We start from the raw sequence: 15,211 nt of genomic DNA, 5'->3' as shown, positions 1-15,211 counted from the left end.
GTAATGACATGGAAGTTGGCGGTAAAAATTAATTTTAATCGTAAATATTTTTACAGAAAAATTGACGTGATCATCGGTGGATTGGAAGAAAATCCTATAACAAAAAAGCATTTGACGGCAACTCGTTTTTATTGTCATGACAAATTGACGTGGTGCGTGCAGAAGAGCACATTGATTCCTTTGTGGAAAAATATTACCCATGTATGCAACGATCCGTTTGTTTATATAATTATGGGTGTGCTTTCCATTGCAACTTTGGGTTTCGGATATTTTCTTGAACAGCTTGAACCTAAACATCATCACAAATGGGATTGGAATAAGTTTGTGTTTAACGGACTTCGCGCCTATTTCGGCTTTCCATGTACATACAATCCAACAAATAATCCCTGTAGAGTGTCGTATTCTTTAACGCTATACGGAGGCTTATTGTTTGTAACCGTTTTAAATACAGGATTTATTCGAATACTCATGATACCAATCTACAAGCCACAGGTACAAAGCGTTCAAGAGATTATCGATGGTCAATTTGACTTAATCGGTAATCGATTTGCGTTACGGAAAATTATGCAACAGAACATGGTAATGTGATTCAATTTCGAATTCACACAGAAGAACACAAGATAAGCTATTTTTGTGACTTTTTCACATTCAGATTTATCCACTCGAATCATTGACCAAATTCGCAGTGGTTGAAGACCCAAGTGATTATTTTGGCCAATTAGAATGGAATAATAAACTAGCAGTTGCTGCCTCGTACGAAGAGTCGCGGTCTAATATAAATAATGTTGATTCCAAAAAGGGCATTTATTGTTTCGAGCATGAAAATATCATTTACGAATATTCATTGAAAATGTTGGTCCGGAGAGATTTCCCACTCTTATCAGATCTGAACAATGTCATACGATATGCGAGTGAAGGTGGCCTTATCGACAGATGGCTGAAGAGTTATCGCTCATTATCAGAGAAAAAAATTCAAATTGAATACTCAAGCTTGAAATTGGAAAATATTTATTTCGAATTGATCATTTACGTGTTTATGATTTCTTCAGCATTTGTAATGATTTTTGTAGAAAGAAAAACTTTTCAAAAAGCACGTGCACCGAATGCAACATCATTTTGGCGATATTTTGAAATGGCCATTGATCCATATCGTTACTTTTTCCTTAAAAATGTGAATTGGAACCAAAGTAAGGAGATGACCATTTTTGAATTATTTTTTAATGATAGCAAGAAGTAATCACTATTTTTGTCTGGACACTTTTGATTGGTGCAAAACAAATAAGGTGTTTTTCACTTGATTTCAGCTACACTTGGTTGAAAATAAACTGTATTGTTGCATGTTGTCTGCTTTATTTTGAATAAACATTTGTGCTTATTTCAATCACGCAATAGTTTTGTTTAATTTCGATTGAGTCTGGAAACAGGTCTCATGTGAACACTGTTCACTAAACAGACTGCTAAATATTAGATTTATCAAACTTGATCGCACACAAATCAATTTTCGAAATGACGCTAGCTGTGCTATAGTTTTGTTTTTTTTTTTTCTCTTATGGAACATACTTTCCTTGACTGGCGAAAATAATTGTTTTTCCCCTGGGCATGAATATTTGGGGATCCCTTAAATTTTGAAGGGCAAAAGGACATTCATGTCTTCACCAAATTCCAATTTGTACCGACCTCATCACAAATGTGTTCAGTTACATTACTCTTTTCCAATCGCAAAGTTGTGCATCTCAATTTTCAAAATGTTTTGGTCGATATGTTTAATAATTGCGATTCATCTTTTACCCATCGTCACATCAACGCCTGTTCAAAAACGCATAACAGTGATGGTGTCGCCATCGGAACCATTCGCTTTTTTTGACCATAAGAAACAAGCGATGAAAGGATTGGATGTTGAAATAATTGAAAATTTTGCGAAAAAATTCGATCTAAACGTAAAATACATCATTGTCAACGAATCTCTAAACAAAGTATTCGAATCAAAAGATCATTTTGGGAATTTTGTCTTTTCACTTTTGTATTTGTAAGTGTGCTGCAAAAGTAAACCTTTTACTTTTCCACACATCTAGTGTGGGAAAGGTATTTTATTGTAGAAATGATCGATTCCATTCCCTTTCAGTAAAAGTGATATTTTCATTGGTGCACTACACGAGAGTTTTATAACAAATCAATACTTGGTTGCGTCTCATTCGTATTATCAAGATAGTTTGACGTGGTGCGTGCAAAAGCATCAGCCAATCCCAAAATGGCAAAATATTTATTATATATGTCTCGATCCAATAATTTGGTTAATCAGCTTCATCGTAATAATGATCGAATTAAGTTGCATTTATTTCATTCAACAATTCGAATCGACTCCAAAATGGGATTGGAATCGTATATTTTTCGATGGTCTTCGTATATATTTGGGACTTGCTTGTGCTTACAATCCAAAAAATACTGCAAATCGAATGTTATTCGGTTTCTTTTTATTGGCTTGCACAATTTTCACAATAGCAGTGGGCTCCACAGTTCTTCAATTTTTGACCTCTCCAATTTTGGGTCCACAAATTGAAACTATACCAGAAATTACCGATGGAAGTTATAGTTTAGTCGGTGGTCGCTTTGAATGGTCAAAAATGAACGAACAACCGAAGGTAAATGTTTGAACAAATTTATTTGAATAATGAAACTTTCTGATCGTATCTATTCCATTATTCAGGTTTATTCAACAGAAGTGTTAAAAAACGTAAAAATGTCAAATAATCTAAATTACTATTTGCGTCAATTGGAAGACAATAGTAAATTGGCTGTTGCAACTTCCTTTGAACGAGCACGAAATCTTCAATTCAATTCCCAATTAAAGGTCCATTGTTTTAACGATCCAAATACGATTTATGCATATTCGTTGAAAATATTGATGAAAAAAGAGTTCCCTTTGATTGATGAACTGAATCGTTTCATACAATATGCCGACAATGGTGGCCTTATCGTCAAATGGTTAAACGGCAATCGAAATGACTTACATTCGAAGAAATCATTGATTAGTTATTCTGATGCCAATTTGGAATCTTTTCTCTTTGGCGGTATCCTCTTCGCTGCTCTTATATTATTGTCATTTGTCACATACGTTTTTGAAATAATCATCTACAAAAAGGTTCGCGCACAAAATAATGCACGATTTTGGAGATATTTAGAAATTTACATTGATCCACACCGATATTTTTTACTTAATGATTTTTCATATTAACATTACCAGAGACAAAATAATATCGAGACTTCTTGATATCTTCAAATTAATCAGCTGATTCAGAACTGTTAAAGGCACCACGGAGGTGCAAGCACTTTTCTTGTAAGTGCTGCTCTTTATTGTATGCAGAGACGGCACTTGACATTTTCAAGTTGAAAAATTAAACGAAATAATTTCCTTAAGTGCGAATACAGAATCCGCGGTACTCACTAATAGCCGACCTTCCCCGGTGCCAATAACAGCTCTGAAAATATTACATCTCATGCAAATTCAAAAAAAAATCAATGAATTGTTAATTGTTGCATACGTACAAAATGTATGAAAAAAAAGTACCCTGAAGTTAACTGTAATGGAATATTGTACACATAACAATTGCTTTTGTGTGCGCACACCATTGCTGCAAAGACACTTAGTTATTAGCGCCATCTAGTTCGTGCGAGAAAAAATCTTCACATTTCACACACGTACTATTGAGTAACTTCACTATGCAATACAGTGAGGGCGCCAGTGATACGTGTTTTGCAGCAACCCAGTGTGTGTGCGTTAAATACATTGCAAGTACCACTTAATTATTTTATAAATTCGCTTTTTCTATTCACCAATTTAAATAATTTACATTTTAAAAACAAACACTGTTCACATCAAATAATGTTCAATAAAAAAAAAATGTTTGTTGAAAAAAATGTGCATCAGCACTGAAATAAAAACATTCACATGGAATTTGTAAATTATTTATTCTTTGTTTGACTTTACAATGCGAGCATCATAAAATGCTGGTTGAAACCTCCATTGCATGCTGTACCAAATAAAAATTGCTGAAAGATGTGTTAAAAATGCTCAATATCAATCCAATGCACAGATGCAAAACATACGATCAAAGTGAAAAATGTTTCAATAAATTTCGGTTCAATTGATCCAAACTGCAGCAATAGAAAAAACACGGTCCAAAAATAAAATGAAAGGAAAGTTCAAAAGCGGATAATTCGATTGTTTTTTTTCGTCTTCTTCTTCTCGGTTCTGTATTGATTTGAACGATATTGAAAATGGTATATGCGTTGTTTTACGACTGTTTCGTTCAAACTGCGTTTCACCAACAGACGTAATATTCATTCCATTACCATTTCGTACGCATTTTTACTGAAAATGTTGCCTTTTGTTACCATTTCGTTTCACTTTCATGCACACACATACAATATTTTCTCTCCATCCAATCCATTACACATATATAACAACATGAACACACATATTTGTGCAGTCGCAACCCTAACCGCATTATCGTAAATCAAATTGGTAATGTACGAATCGTACATGGCTACTAGTATTTGTAGTCCATTGTTCTTTGCATTTCATTTCCCGTAGGCTGAGTATCGTTATTGAATGAAGAGATGGGAAACATTAAGAACAATGTGCATTGTTCGGATAGGTGTTTAGTTCTGCACATTCTGTGCAAAACAAAAGAACACAACTATCCGGATTATATTTTTTTTTTGCACGGAAAATCCAGTGAAAAATCCTTTTAACTAATCCACACAAATATGCATGCATGCACACATGTTTTATGCACTCGACATTAACCGATCGCTGCGTTCTTGATTAAAGTTTATAATTTGAAATCGGTGTCTCATCATTCTACTGGTAATTACAAGCGAATCATATGTGATATTCGCAAAAGATAACAAAAACTAATTCCATCCCCTCCCACCTCAAAAAAAACCGAGGGTAAAAATGTGATTTCGGTGCTTGGACAATAAATATGCTCTCAACGCTGTAATCTTTGCGCTTCCAGATGCCGCATGGGAATGAAAGCGAAACCATTTTACTTGGACGATAGTAAAAGTTCGAAATATTCTATTTCGAATGTTGGATCCGGTTAAAATCCCAGCCCGGAAGAAGTATGGCTCCCAATGTTGTGAACGTGTGTTTTGTTGAACGCTTAATTAAAAAGGGCTAATGGAATTTGTAGTCGAGAGATTATCAAGTTGGAATTAAATGTGCGCTACGCGTGATACGCTCTCGATGTCAGAATGTCGACATTGTTAATGACATTTTCCTTTTATGTCGTTACCATTTGCATGTAGTTTCAGCATTTGAACAATGTCAACAAAATTTGTACATTTATCCTTTTTTTCTAAAGAATGCCATTCGATTTGCCAAGGCGTGTTCCAATGGGCACAGGAACAAGTTGTTTTTATAGACCAAAAAACACTGGATATGTATGACGTGAAGGTTCTAGGCTCAGGTCAAAAGTTTTCCGTCCCGGCAATTCAACAACCCTCAGAAAAGAAAGTAGAAAAGAAATGGTTTTTGTGAAAAGTGTGTTTTGTTGTTGATATGCGTGAGTAACAGCGTCAAGTGTTTTTTGTGTGACACATTTTGTCGCATTCTGCGTATAATTTGCGTAGAAAATGCGTGCGAGATTCCTGATTGTTGAATTTACGGGGCGCTTTTTTATGTTTTACAATGGCATTCGGAATACACAAAATGTTCCGCCTTTATTCTGATAAGAACCAGAAATACGATGATGAATGCCAAACGAAACGACCTTTTTTTCAACTCATAAGAATTCAATAAGATGGAATGTGTTCCCATTTGCTTAACCAAATAACAACGATATAATAAACCAAACGAATTGATGGTGTGAGAATCGGTGCCCAGCTCATTTAGTCCAGGACGCCGTGTTTCCATTTTGTTTATGAGCAAAACAATGTTCCCGGTTTTTTCAGCACCCCCTTTAATAAACCATATCGTTGTCATAATTGCTTCGTTTACCTTACAGAAAATTACAAATTAAAATTCCACATACACAAAAAGTGGAATTTGAATCACATTTTTCTGTTTGTAGAAAACATTTATATATTTTTTGTGTGGGCTGACTATGCTATTAGTGTGTGCGCGCAATTCAAGTGATTTTCTGGTTAATTGGCAGTGAAAGTACACTAATTTGTTGCACGCATGCCAAAATAACGGTTATACGCTTGTGTTTAACGGGTGTAATTTCGATATGGCCACGATTAATGTATCAATTCGGTGAACTTGTGACGAACGCATAAATCAGCCGCCTTTTTATCACATTTATGCAAAACAAATCGAATGACTTAACAGAAATATCAATTATAACAACCGAAAACATGGTAAAAAAATTGTTCCGTTTACCAGTCGCAAATTTAAAAGATTTCGTTTATAATGTCAAATGTTTACACACAAACTGCATTTCTTGCTTGTTTTTTTTTTTTTAATCGGCGTCGATTGCCGTGATTTTCGATTTATTCGAAAACCATGTTTGCGAAACGCTACATCTGTTCACCGCTTCGGTGTAAGCAAACAGTTTTCATCGTTCACACAAGAGACACAAAGTGATAAAGACAAAGTCAGCACACTCTATATTTGCTTGAATTCATAAAATGAAGTGAAATGGAAATAAATCAGTCTGACAAAACAAAGAAGGAGCGGGAAAAAAAGAATGGCAGTCGAATTTCTCACATACGCTACGGAAAAGTAAACATAAGCGACTGAAAAAAAATGTAAACATAATTTATTTTCAAGAGCACCAGATTAAAACTGCTGCAAGCGAAAAATCTGAATATCGTTCTTTTCAGGCGATGTGCGCGCGGTTGCGAGGTAACATTGCACTTTCTCTCAATGACATTGAATCTGATTTAAACCGTTCTTCCCCGTTCATACAACAAACGATGGCTATTTGTCTCTTGATTATTATTTTATATTTATTTATTATTGAATGTTGTTGCATTGAGGGTGACTCGAAACGCCTAGGACTTTATACACACAACAATGCGATTGTGTGAAAAGTTTGAAATGAACGACGACAGTGCATTGAATAGAGACTGTCACATGCAATAGATATTTAATTAGCTAATAACGTGAATTTTGAGGGTTCGACCGCTGTGCCGGAAAATATTGCCAATGTCGATCTATCTCGATGTTTTGTCAAGTTATTGCAAATTCAATTTCAGATTCATTTGCTTCAATTCATGTTTATCTGATTTTTATTTACCGGCAATAAATACAAGTGATTCACCGATTTCCAAAAAGAAGTGTTCTTTCAAAGTCCGACCGAGAAAAAAAATATTGATGACGAAAAAAACAACTTTGGACTTGAACATGAAAGAAATTTTTTTTGTGTTCGAATGGCAAACAACAAGGAACACCGACTTCTTGCGATTTCATGAGCAGAAGATGTTAAAAATGGCAAAGAAACCGTAATGTAAATAAATTGCTTGCGACCCTCGATATATGTTCGACACACACACACACATTGTCGAATCGCAATCAGAGGGAAACACAGACTCTTGTACACCGCATCGCGTTGCTATAGCATCAACTTCAAATGAATGTTCATAAACAGATACATTCGTTTCGTTTCACCCAATCAATATAAAATGTTCTGGCAAAACTGAACGAATGTGCATTGTGACCATGTTACAAGAGCGACAAGCAGCAACGCAACAACCGTTTTACACAAACGAACCCCCTACACAAACACACGATGGCAAACAACATCGACCGTAGCATTCAATGCACGCGTTTTGTTTGAATAAATATCAGCAAACGGCAGCAACAGCAACACCAACTGACTGAGAGAAAATTTACAACGGGCGCGCATTTGGATTGAATGAACTCGAGCTATGTCGTGTGTTACGTTTCGTATCGTTTTACATCACGTTCCATATGAAAGTCTCGCGTACGCTCAACGCTCTTTCGCCTTCATTCTGTTATTAAACAATATCAATGAACAGTTTCACATTGGACACGAAGCTAAACGCGCGTGTTTTTCATAATACATCGTAAGAAATCGGGATTTTCGGTTAACGATACCGAGTCGGAGTTTTTGAAAAAATTCTTCGTGATTTTCTTAAACGCTATTTTTTTTATAAAAGGTGGTTTAATAGAAATATGTGCATTTTGTATTCATTTTTTGGATAAAAAAAACGAAATATATCATGGCAATGACACATAATAATACCGGCAACCAAATTGCATTGCTTTAAATAAATAAATAGTCAAATAAAAGCAAATTGGCAATCTAAAGGGAAATGTTGAATTGAGTGCTTGATGGAAATTGGTTGCATCGTATCTATACACAAATAAAAAAAAATCAACCATAAAAAAATTATAAACGAGTTAATATTCCCAGTAGAAATAAAAAAAAAATGTGATACAGATAGACACAAAAACGCAAACAATTTTTGTACACAGTTCGAAAAAAAATGTTTCATTTTTTTCTCTCGTAAAATACGATTAACTAAAATTTTCATTTAAGGGTAAACCGTGATGTTTCGCACCTTTTTGAAACATTATGAGCTTTAAAAAGTGTTATCAAATTATAATGAATATATAAATTATACCGTCTTATCCGAATTACAATGAATTTTTAATCAGCTTAAATTTTAAATTATTTTCGGGAGTTGAAAAGTTTCTTGCACACAAAAACCGTATTGGGATAAATGAAATGAGAAGTTTCAAAAGTTAAAAAATTTTTTATCCTTTGACGTGTCGGTGTTTTTGTTCCTCGTCGACTGAAATTAAGCAAAAAAAACATGACTGTTTGACCATATGATATTCGGCGGATCGACCATATTTCGTCTCGATTTTCTGTGTTCCTTTTTCTCTTTTCCCTGTCACCCTGCATGTGATAAATATACATTGTGGCAAAATGGTCCGCTTCATATAAATTTATACGTTTTAACGACGGAAGGAGTTGAAACTGAACTACTGCATTTCAATCCGATGTAGTATGGGTGGCTATTGGAATTATGGACACCATAGTCATTTTAATCCGAAACGAAAAACACACGCACACCCACCAGAACGACTAACAACTACAATATGTCCCTTTTTTACATACGAAAATGAAACAGATGCGTGTTTAGTCAGTGTGGAGTGGACGATCATACCATGGTTTAATATGAATGGGCAAATGTCGACGACATTCAAACAATCCAGCCGACTGAATAGTTTTTTTTTTGTTCATAAAAAATCACTTTTTCTCTATGTTATCTGTTGAGTTTTTTTTTTCGTTGGCTAGCAATTTTTCCAACACAGCGATTGTTGGCGGGTGTCGGAAATGGTCACCATTCTTTTGTTCGGCTACTAAATGGTTAGAGTCGTTGTCACATCCACACAATGCATCTACCTGTTATTACTGATAACAATTACTTTCTTTCATGTAAAAGGCACATATATGAATACAGTATCCACTCGATCCCATTGATGTCAATAAACTTTTTGTTACTTTCAGCAAAATTCATGATTTTATCTCACACAGTCAGCGAAACAAAAAAAAAATCCAAAATCATTTTTTTTTGTTTTAAAATTTTATTGATCAATAACGACTTTTGAAATTCATTAATTAAGACATATTTACGGATTTCTTGGGTTTTTTATGTTTTATTGCAACATTTTGATTAAAGAATTTTACGCCCAACAAAATGCGATATTAATTTAAAGCCGCGAGTAATAAATGTGTTTATTTTCCTAACGGACATGGTTCACAGCACATTTTCCAAGCGACAAACCAGATGTTTGATTTTGAATGAGACAAAATGGTGCATAAAAATATTACCGAGGTTTTCAATTTTCTAATGAAATTCAGTCGACGATTCTTTTCTCTCACTTTCTCTCTCTCCCTCTATCTCATTTTTTTCAATTTTTTACAGTAAATAACATTAAATGGTAAATAACGTTTCATATTTCACCATTATGACGACTGAAGGTGAACGTTTGTTCTTGTATTATTTTTTGTGAGTTCCTTTCCAAAAAAAAACATTTATTGAGCTCGTCTATGGATCAGTCATAGCTGGTACACAGCACCAGCAGCACACATTGCAATAATTATATACACATTATAAATTTTGCGCTTTGCCATAAACACATAATTATCGACAAGCAATTCCCGCTGTTATACACAGCAGCAGTCAAACAGTGCAATATGGCACATACACTGCACTGGATTGACGACCGAACATAATTCTATCACCGAGTGCAGTGTATAAGATTCTTTGTGTTAATAAAATACGTTTCACATATTAAATTCAACATTCACCCTACCAAACAGATCTTTTTTCGAAAAATATCTATATCGACCACTCTTCTCATAGTCAATTCTTCGTTGATGGTCGAGTATTTCATGTAGAGTAAAATTGTTCATCGATAAATTCCTTGCAAAGCAACCGAAAGCAACAGCAGCGCACCCAGCATAAACTGAATCAATATCATAATACTGATGGTTGAATTTGTATCGCTTAATTTGGTGAATGTTGGGAAGTATGTACGACGAAATTGGATATGCTGATGGCAGTGGTTGTGCGTAGCTGATTCAGTTCTCGAATCTGCGATAGTGTATTGAACGTATATTTTTGGAAATGGCATTTTACCCGAATTAGCAATAGCTCAGTGAATATTTGAGCCACCGGTACGGTTTATCGATTGGTCTGGATAAAACTGTGTACATCAATGCTGCCAAATAATGTTGATCCGCTCAGATTAATCGAAACATTTTCAATATTGTTTTCATTAATAGCGTACTTGTTTTTCGCTTTTTCTTCTTCTTTCTCTTTTTATGGAATTCGTTCTTTCTTCTCTCCATGGAAATGGCGATGACTCAAAGATTTGTATACGTCTGCTATGTAAACACCGCTGCTTATTTTGTTTACATTTTCTTAAGGCTATGTAATTTATTATCCATGTGCCAGCAATATTCGTCTCATTTTCATTGGAATTTGAAGTGGCCTTAAGTCACTTTTCTGTTTCGTATTATCAATATTCGCCATTTGACGCATTTTGGCAGCAAGACATTTATCAAGATTGATACATTTGTGAAAATGAGCAAGAAATTACCCAAAAATGCATTTAATCAATCACATAAAATATCATATTTCGATTTGCTTGCTGAATCATAATTACTTGCCATTACACATTCTCCCCTTCGCGTCCGAACACATTACGAGGCAAATATCGCCACAATGGAAACTAGAATGGAATACCGAAAAATCCATTTTGTTAAAATGGGGCCGAAAATTACTTTTGGACTGACCATATTATTATTAATTCATTATTGTCTTGCGTCCCCAAATGGCATTATTTTTCCGCCTTTAAACGTTTACATTTATAACATTTATGTTTTAAGGAAACTATCCATTTTATAGCGTCCACTTGCCATCAATTTCTGAATGAAACTGCATTCATTCTCGCAAGTAAATTGAAAACCACTTGAATTACTCTTTTATTATGCCATTAAATGGTTATTTACACACTTTATTTGATTGCATATCCATGGTAGACTGTGTTTTGATCGTCTCGAGACCGCCATTTAAATCACCGAAATATGAATAGTTGACCACACGCAACGTACGCAATGTCTTTTAAAACGGGAAAAAAGGCGATGTCAAGCAGGTCATGGCACAAGTGTCGTCTCACACATACTAAATTTAAAGTAACTATCAACTCGTTTTAATTAATATTTAAAAAATGATGGATAAGAGCGCAATTAAGCCACTATTCCGTGTGTCGCTAAATCCCAATTCAACAATGCGAACAGTGATTCTGTCTGCAAGATGCATTGAAAATGATGATGATTTAAAATTCAATTAATATTTGATGACAAGCAACTATATAACTTTTCCTTTTCGTTAAAGTAAGTGGGTTTGAGCTGATGTCGCATTCATTCTATTCAATGACTTTATCCGTGTATGTGTATGTATGTTTTGAAAAGCAATTAATTTAATGTGCAAACTTCGCCCATTGAAATGAAGATTTTCAGTTTGACGCAAATGTGACATCATCATAACCATTCACCAAACACACTTGAGTGGCATTTGATGGAAGTCGTCTGCAAAGTAAAATGACGCACATAATTAGAAAAACATCAAAGCGAAGGCTATCAAGGCTATAAAATTGCCTGCGTCACTTTGAACATTAGTATTTACAGTGAAATTTCCGACAGTTTGTGTGAGAAATATGGCAAACTGATCAATGTTCAAACACAACATTAAGTTCTCACAAGTTATCTGAAGATATATAAAGCCACAAGCAATCGTCGCCATTGCGGTTTTCATAGTTCAATTCTTTTTGAATTCTAAAATGAAATTTTGTTTCAAGTAGTTCCAACACGAACAGCGATAATGCCTATCAAAGACAGATTTGATTTATGTTGAGCCACCAACAATTTCGATTTCGTTGGAATTGCTAACCACAAACGATGCGATAGAAACCGGGATAAATACTGTAAGAATAAAAGGACGCCATTGACTTTCTTTGAAACGATTATATATGAAATTCAGCTAATCTTGTGATGTTTACAAACATCGAAACGGTCATAAACGCGCTCCAGATGAAACAAACATAAACGAAATGGTCGTTTTTTGTTCTACGAAATAATACAATAAGAACATATCGCAGATTTGCTTTAAATGCGAAGACATTATGTTCGTTTAAAACGAGCAAACAAATGATTGGAAAACGAAATAACAACAAAACGTTGAGTGGTTGTTTGATCAGATGCTGTTTGGATGACAATAAGATAGCTCTTGGCACCAAACCGTGGCACGGCACACCTTTCGTTGTCTCTCATGGGTTGTGTGATGCCATTGTTCGGGCCGGTTTCTGCGGAAACAAGCAGACAGTTCAAACACCAACGCAATTGAAAGTTCTTGTTGCACATCTTCGTTGTTTGTGTCACATGATACCTTGTTGCATTATTATTATTTTTTTGTTAAATAAAATTCTACATTTAAATTGAAAGAGAAAAAGAAGCAAGCGAAACTTCTAAAGAAGAACAAATTGAAAAATACAAAAGGAAAAAAAATCGTTCTTGAGTGCGTCGGACGTCTACAATTGTAAATGAATTCATCTCGTCTCCAGTTTTTTGAATTTTTTTTTTTTTATCATGTAAAGCAACCGTGTTTTGCATACATTCAGTTCCGTACGAACGCTTATAGTCAATTATGTCTCTTATTTCCTCTGTACTTTTGCCATTGCTGAACAAATTTTGTGTTTTTCGCTGTCTTGCTTCCAACTTGGCAGATCTCTTGCCATTTCGTGCATTTTAATTTTTTGTAAAACACGCAAACGAATTGAAGACACGATAAAGAAACAAAAAGGGAAAAAATATATAAATATCGTTAAACAAAACGGTAACTTCCTCCACACAAAATGTTCTGCAATTGTGTAGTGTCTGGCATATATTGGCTCATAAGATTAACCAAAATCAAATGCATTCACATAATGCGCATCGAAAAATGGGATAAATGGCAGATTGAAAGAAAGAGAATATAGTTAAAATGCTGGCAGCGTAGCGCAATTTAAACTTGAACAAGTTGAAAATTATGGGAAAAGAAAATCTGTTACGTCTGTTTGTGTGTTTTTTTCTCTCGTTCGATTTAAGCTAATTATGAATGAGGAAAAACAGCCGCAAGTAGCAAATGAAAACAAAAGCGATTCATATTTTAAAGGTGATTAAAACTATGGTACATGCTCTTGTTTTACATATAATTTGCAAATTGTAACATGGTTTTCTTTCATGCTCGTAATACGAATGATTCATTTGTTTCTACGAGCGAAACGAAATTGTTTATTTTCGTGCTGGAGTTTTAATGATGCAAGACAGTTAATTTGTGTTCTATGTTACGCACATTTGCATCCCATTTTTCTCGCTTCGAAATGGATGTTGTTAGTCATTACTAAAAAGAAACTACTGCAATGCAACGATGTTCGGTTCGGTCAATGCTCTTTCGTCAAACTCCATTTGATTTGGTTGCCCTTTCATCGCTCTCTATTCTCGCCCGATTGTTTCAGTTCTTTAAAAAAACGTAATTGGGTATTCAATGCACCGACACGTCAAAAAGTTCACTTCCATTCGCACTCCGACTTCATCATATCATTTACACTATCAGTTCAAAAGTCAATGCATGTTGGTGAGCACCCGAATAATTGAAAGAGAACATCTCTCTCTCTCTCTCTCTCGGAGCTGAAAGGAGCTGAAAGATGTTGATAAACTGAGAATAAATTGAAACAGATGTTTCTTTCGCCTTATCCGATGCTCGCTTGATGAAATAGTGTTCAAGTCATTTTCATAAATTTGTTTGACATATCATCGTCAAGATAGATGAGGCCGATGAAACAAGCAGACAACGCATAAAATGTGTCTGGCCTTGGTTTAAGAAAATTCCATGTTACTTTTGGGATTAGTATGCACATATTTTCTATGTGATTTATTCGACGACGGTTTTTCATTTCACAAGAGTCTGCTTGCAAAATGTAAATTCCACAACAAAAATTGTTTCGTTCGAAAAAATTACCAAAAAAGTTAAAAACGGTATGCCATCACCGAATATTGAGTAATCTTTATTTATTAAGTATTTTCGTTTTTTTTTGCTCCTGAAAGTAAAGTTATCAAGATTGTCTCAAATCGGGCAATCTACTGAAGAAACTGTATAAAACTATGTGTCGATAGTAAAAATGCTATGCATATTTGAGTTTCATAAAACTTGAGTTAAGTAAACGCGCGGTAAATAAACTAAAAGTGAATAAGCAATGGGTAATTCGTCGTCATCGCATAAAAGTCGAAAGAGTCGCAGTTTACCAACATCGCCGGAAGTGAAAAGGTATTCAAATTCTTTGGAAAATGAAGTTTTTTTTATTTTTAATACATTCAGGTTCGAATTGGAGATATTTGAACCGTTCAATCGATGAAAAATGGGCGGTATTCGTGCTCAGAAGAGCATACATGGGCACAGGCTGTAAGAAAACTCCCTTTCAATCGTCCGACCTAACCGCCTTAAATCGTCCTATCTAAACCGTATGGACCCCCCTCGAAATTTCGACCGTGCCCAAATGCCCATGTATGTTGAAAAGTCCGAATGCCGTTGACGTTGTTGTTCTTAAGTAGCGAAAAATTATCATTCTGTTCTGAAATGAACACAACACAACAGACACAATTTCATCCATTCGAAAAGTGAAAATAGG

General features: G+C 34.8%; 1 protein-coding gene across 7 annotated transcripts in view; it reads left to right on the top strand.

Annotated features, from left to right (window-relative positions):
- The window catches only part of LOC116337173 (protein sickie), a 246,185-nt gene that overhangs the window by 165,778 nt on the left and 65,196 nt on the right, over positions 1 to 15,211 (top strand). Inside the window, exons 1-2 of one of the 7 annotated variants that reach the window (XM_031761551.1) lie at positions 8,034 to 8,127; positions 14,636 to 14,850. The exons of 5 other annotated variants lie outside the window; for them this stretch is intronic. In XM_031761551.1, coding sequence (XP_031617411.1) covers positions 14,780 to 14,850 — 71 coding nt within the window. In that variant the 5' untranslated portion in view covers positions 8,034 to 8,127; positions 14,636 to 14,779. Of the gene's footprint in view, positions 1 to 8,033; positions 8,128 to 14,634; positions 14,851 to 15,211 lie in introns of those variants that run through there. One more of the 7 variants, XM_031761552.1, reaches the window with a different exon arrangement.

This window comes from Contarinia nasturtii, unplaced genomic scaffold (assembly GCF_009176525.2).
Source record: "Contarinia nasturtii isolate CC-2019 unplaced genomic scaffold, AAFC_CNas_1.1 Cnas_scaffold_220, whole genome shotgun sequence".
Taxonomy (NCBI): Eukaryota; Metazoa; Arthropoda; class Insecta; order Diptera; family Cecidomyiidae; genus Contarinia; species Contarinia nasturtii.
This window is presented reverse-complemented; position numbering and strand designations above follow the sequence as displayed.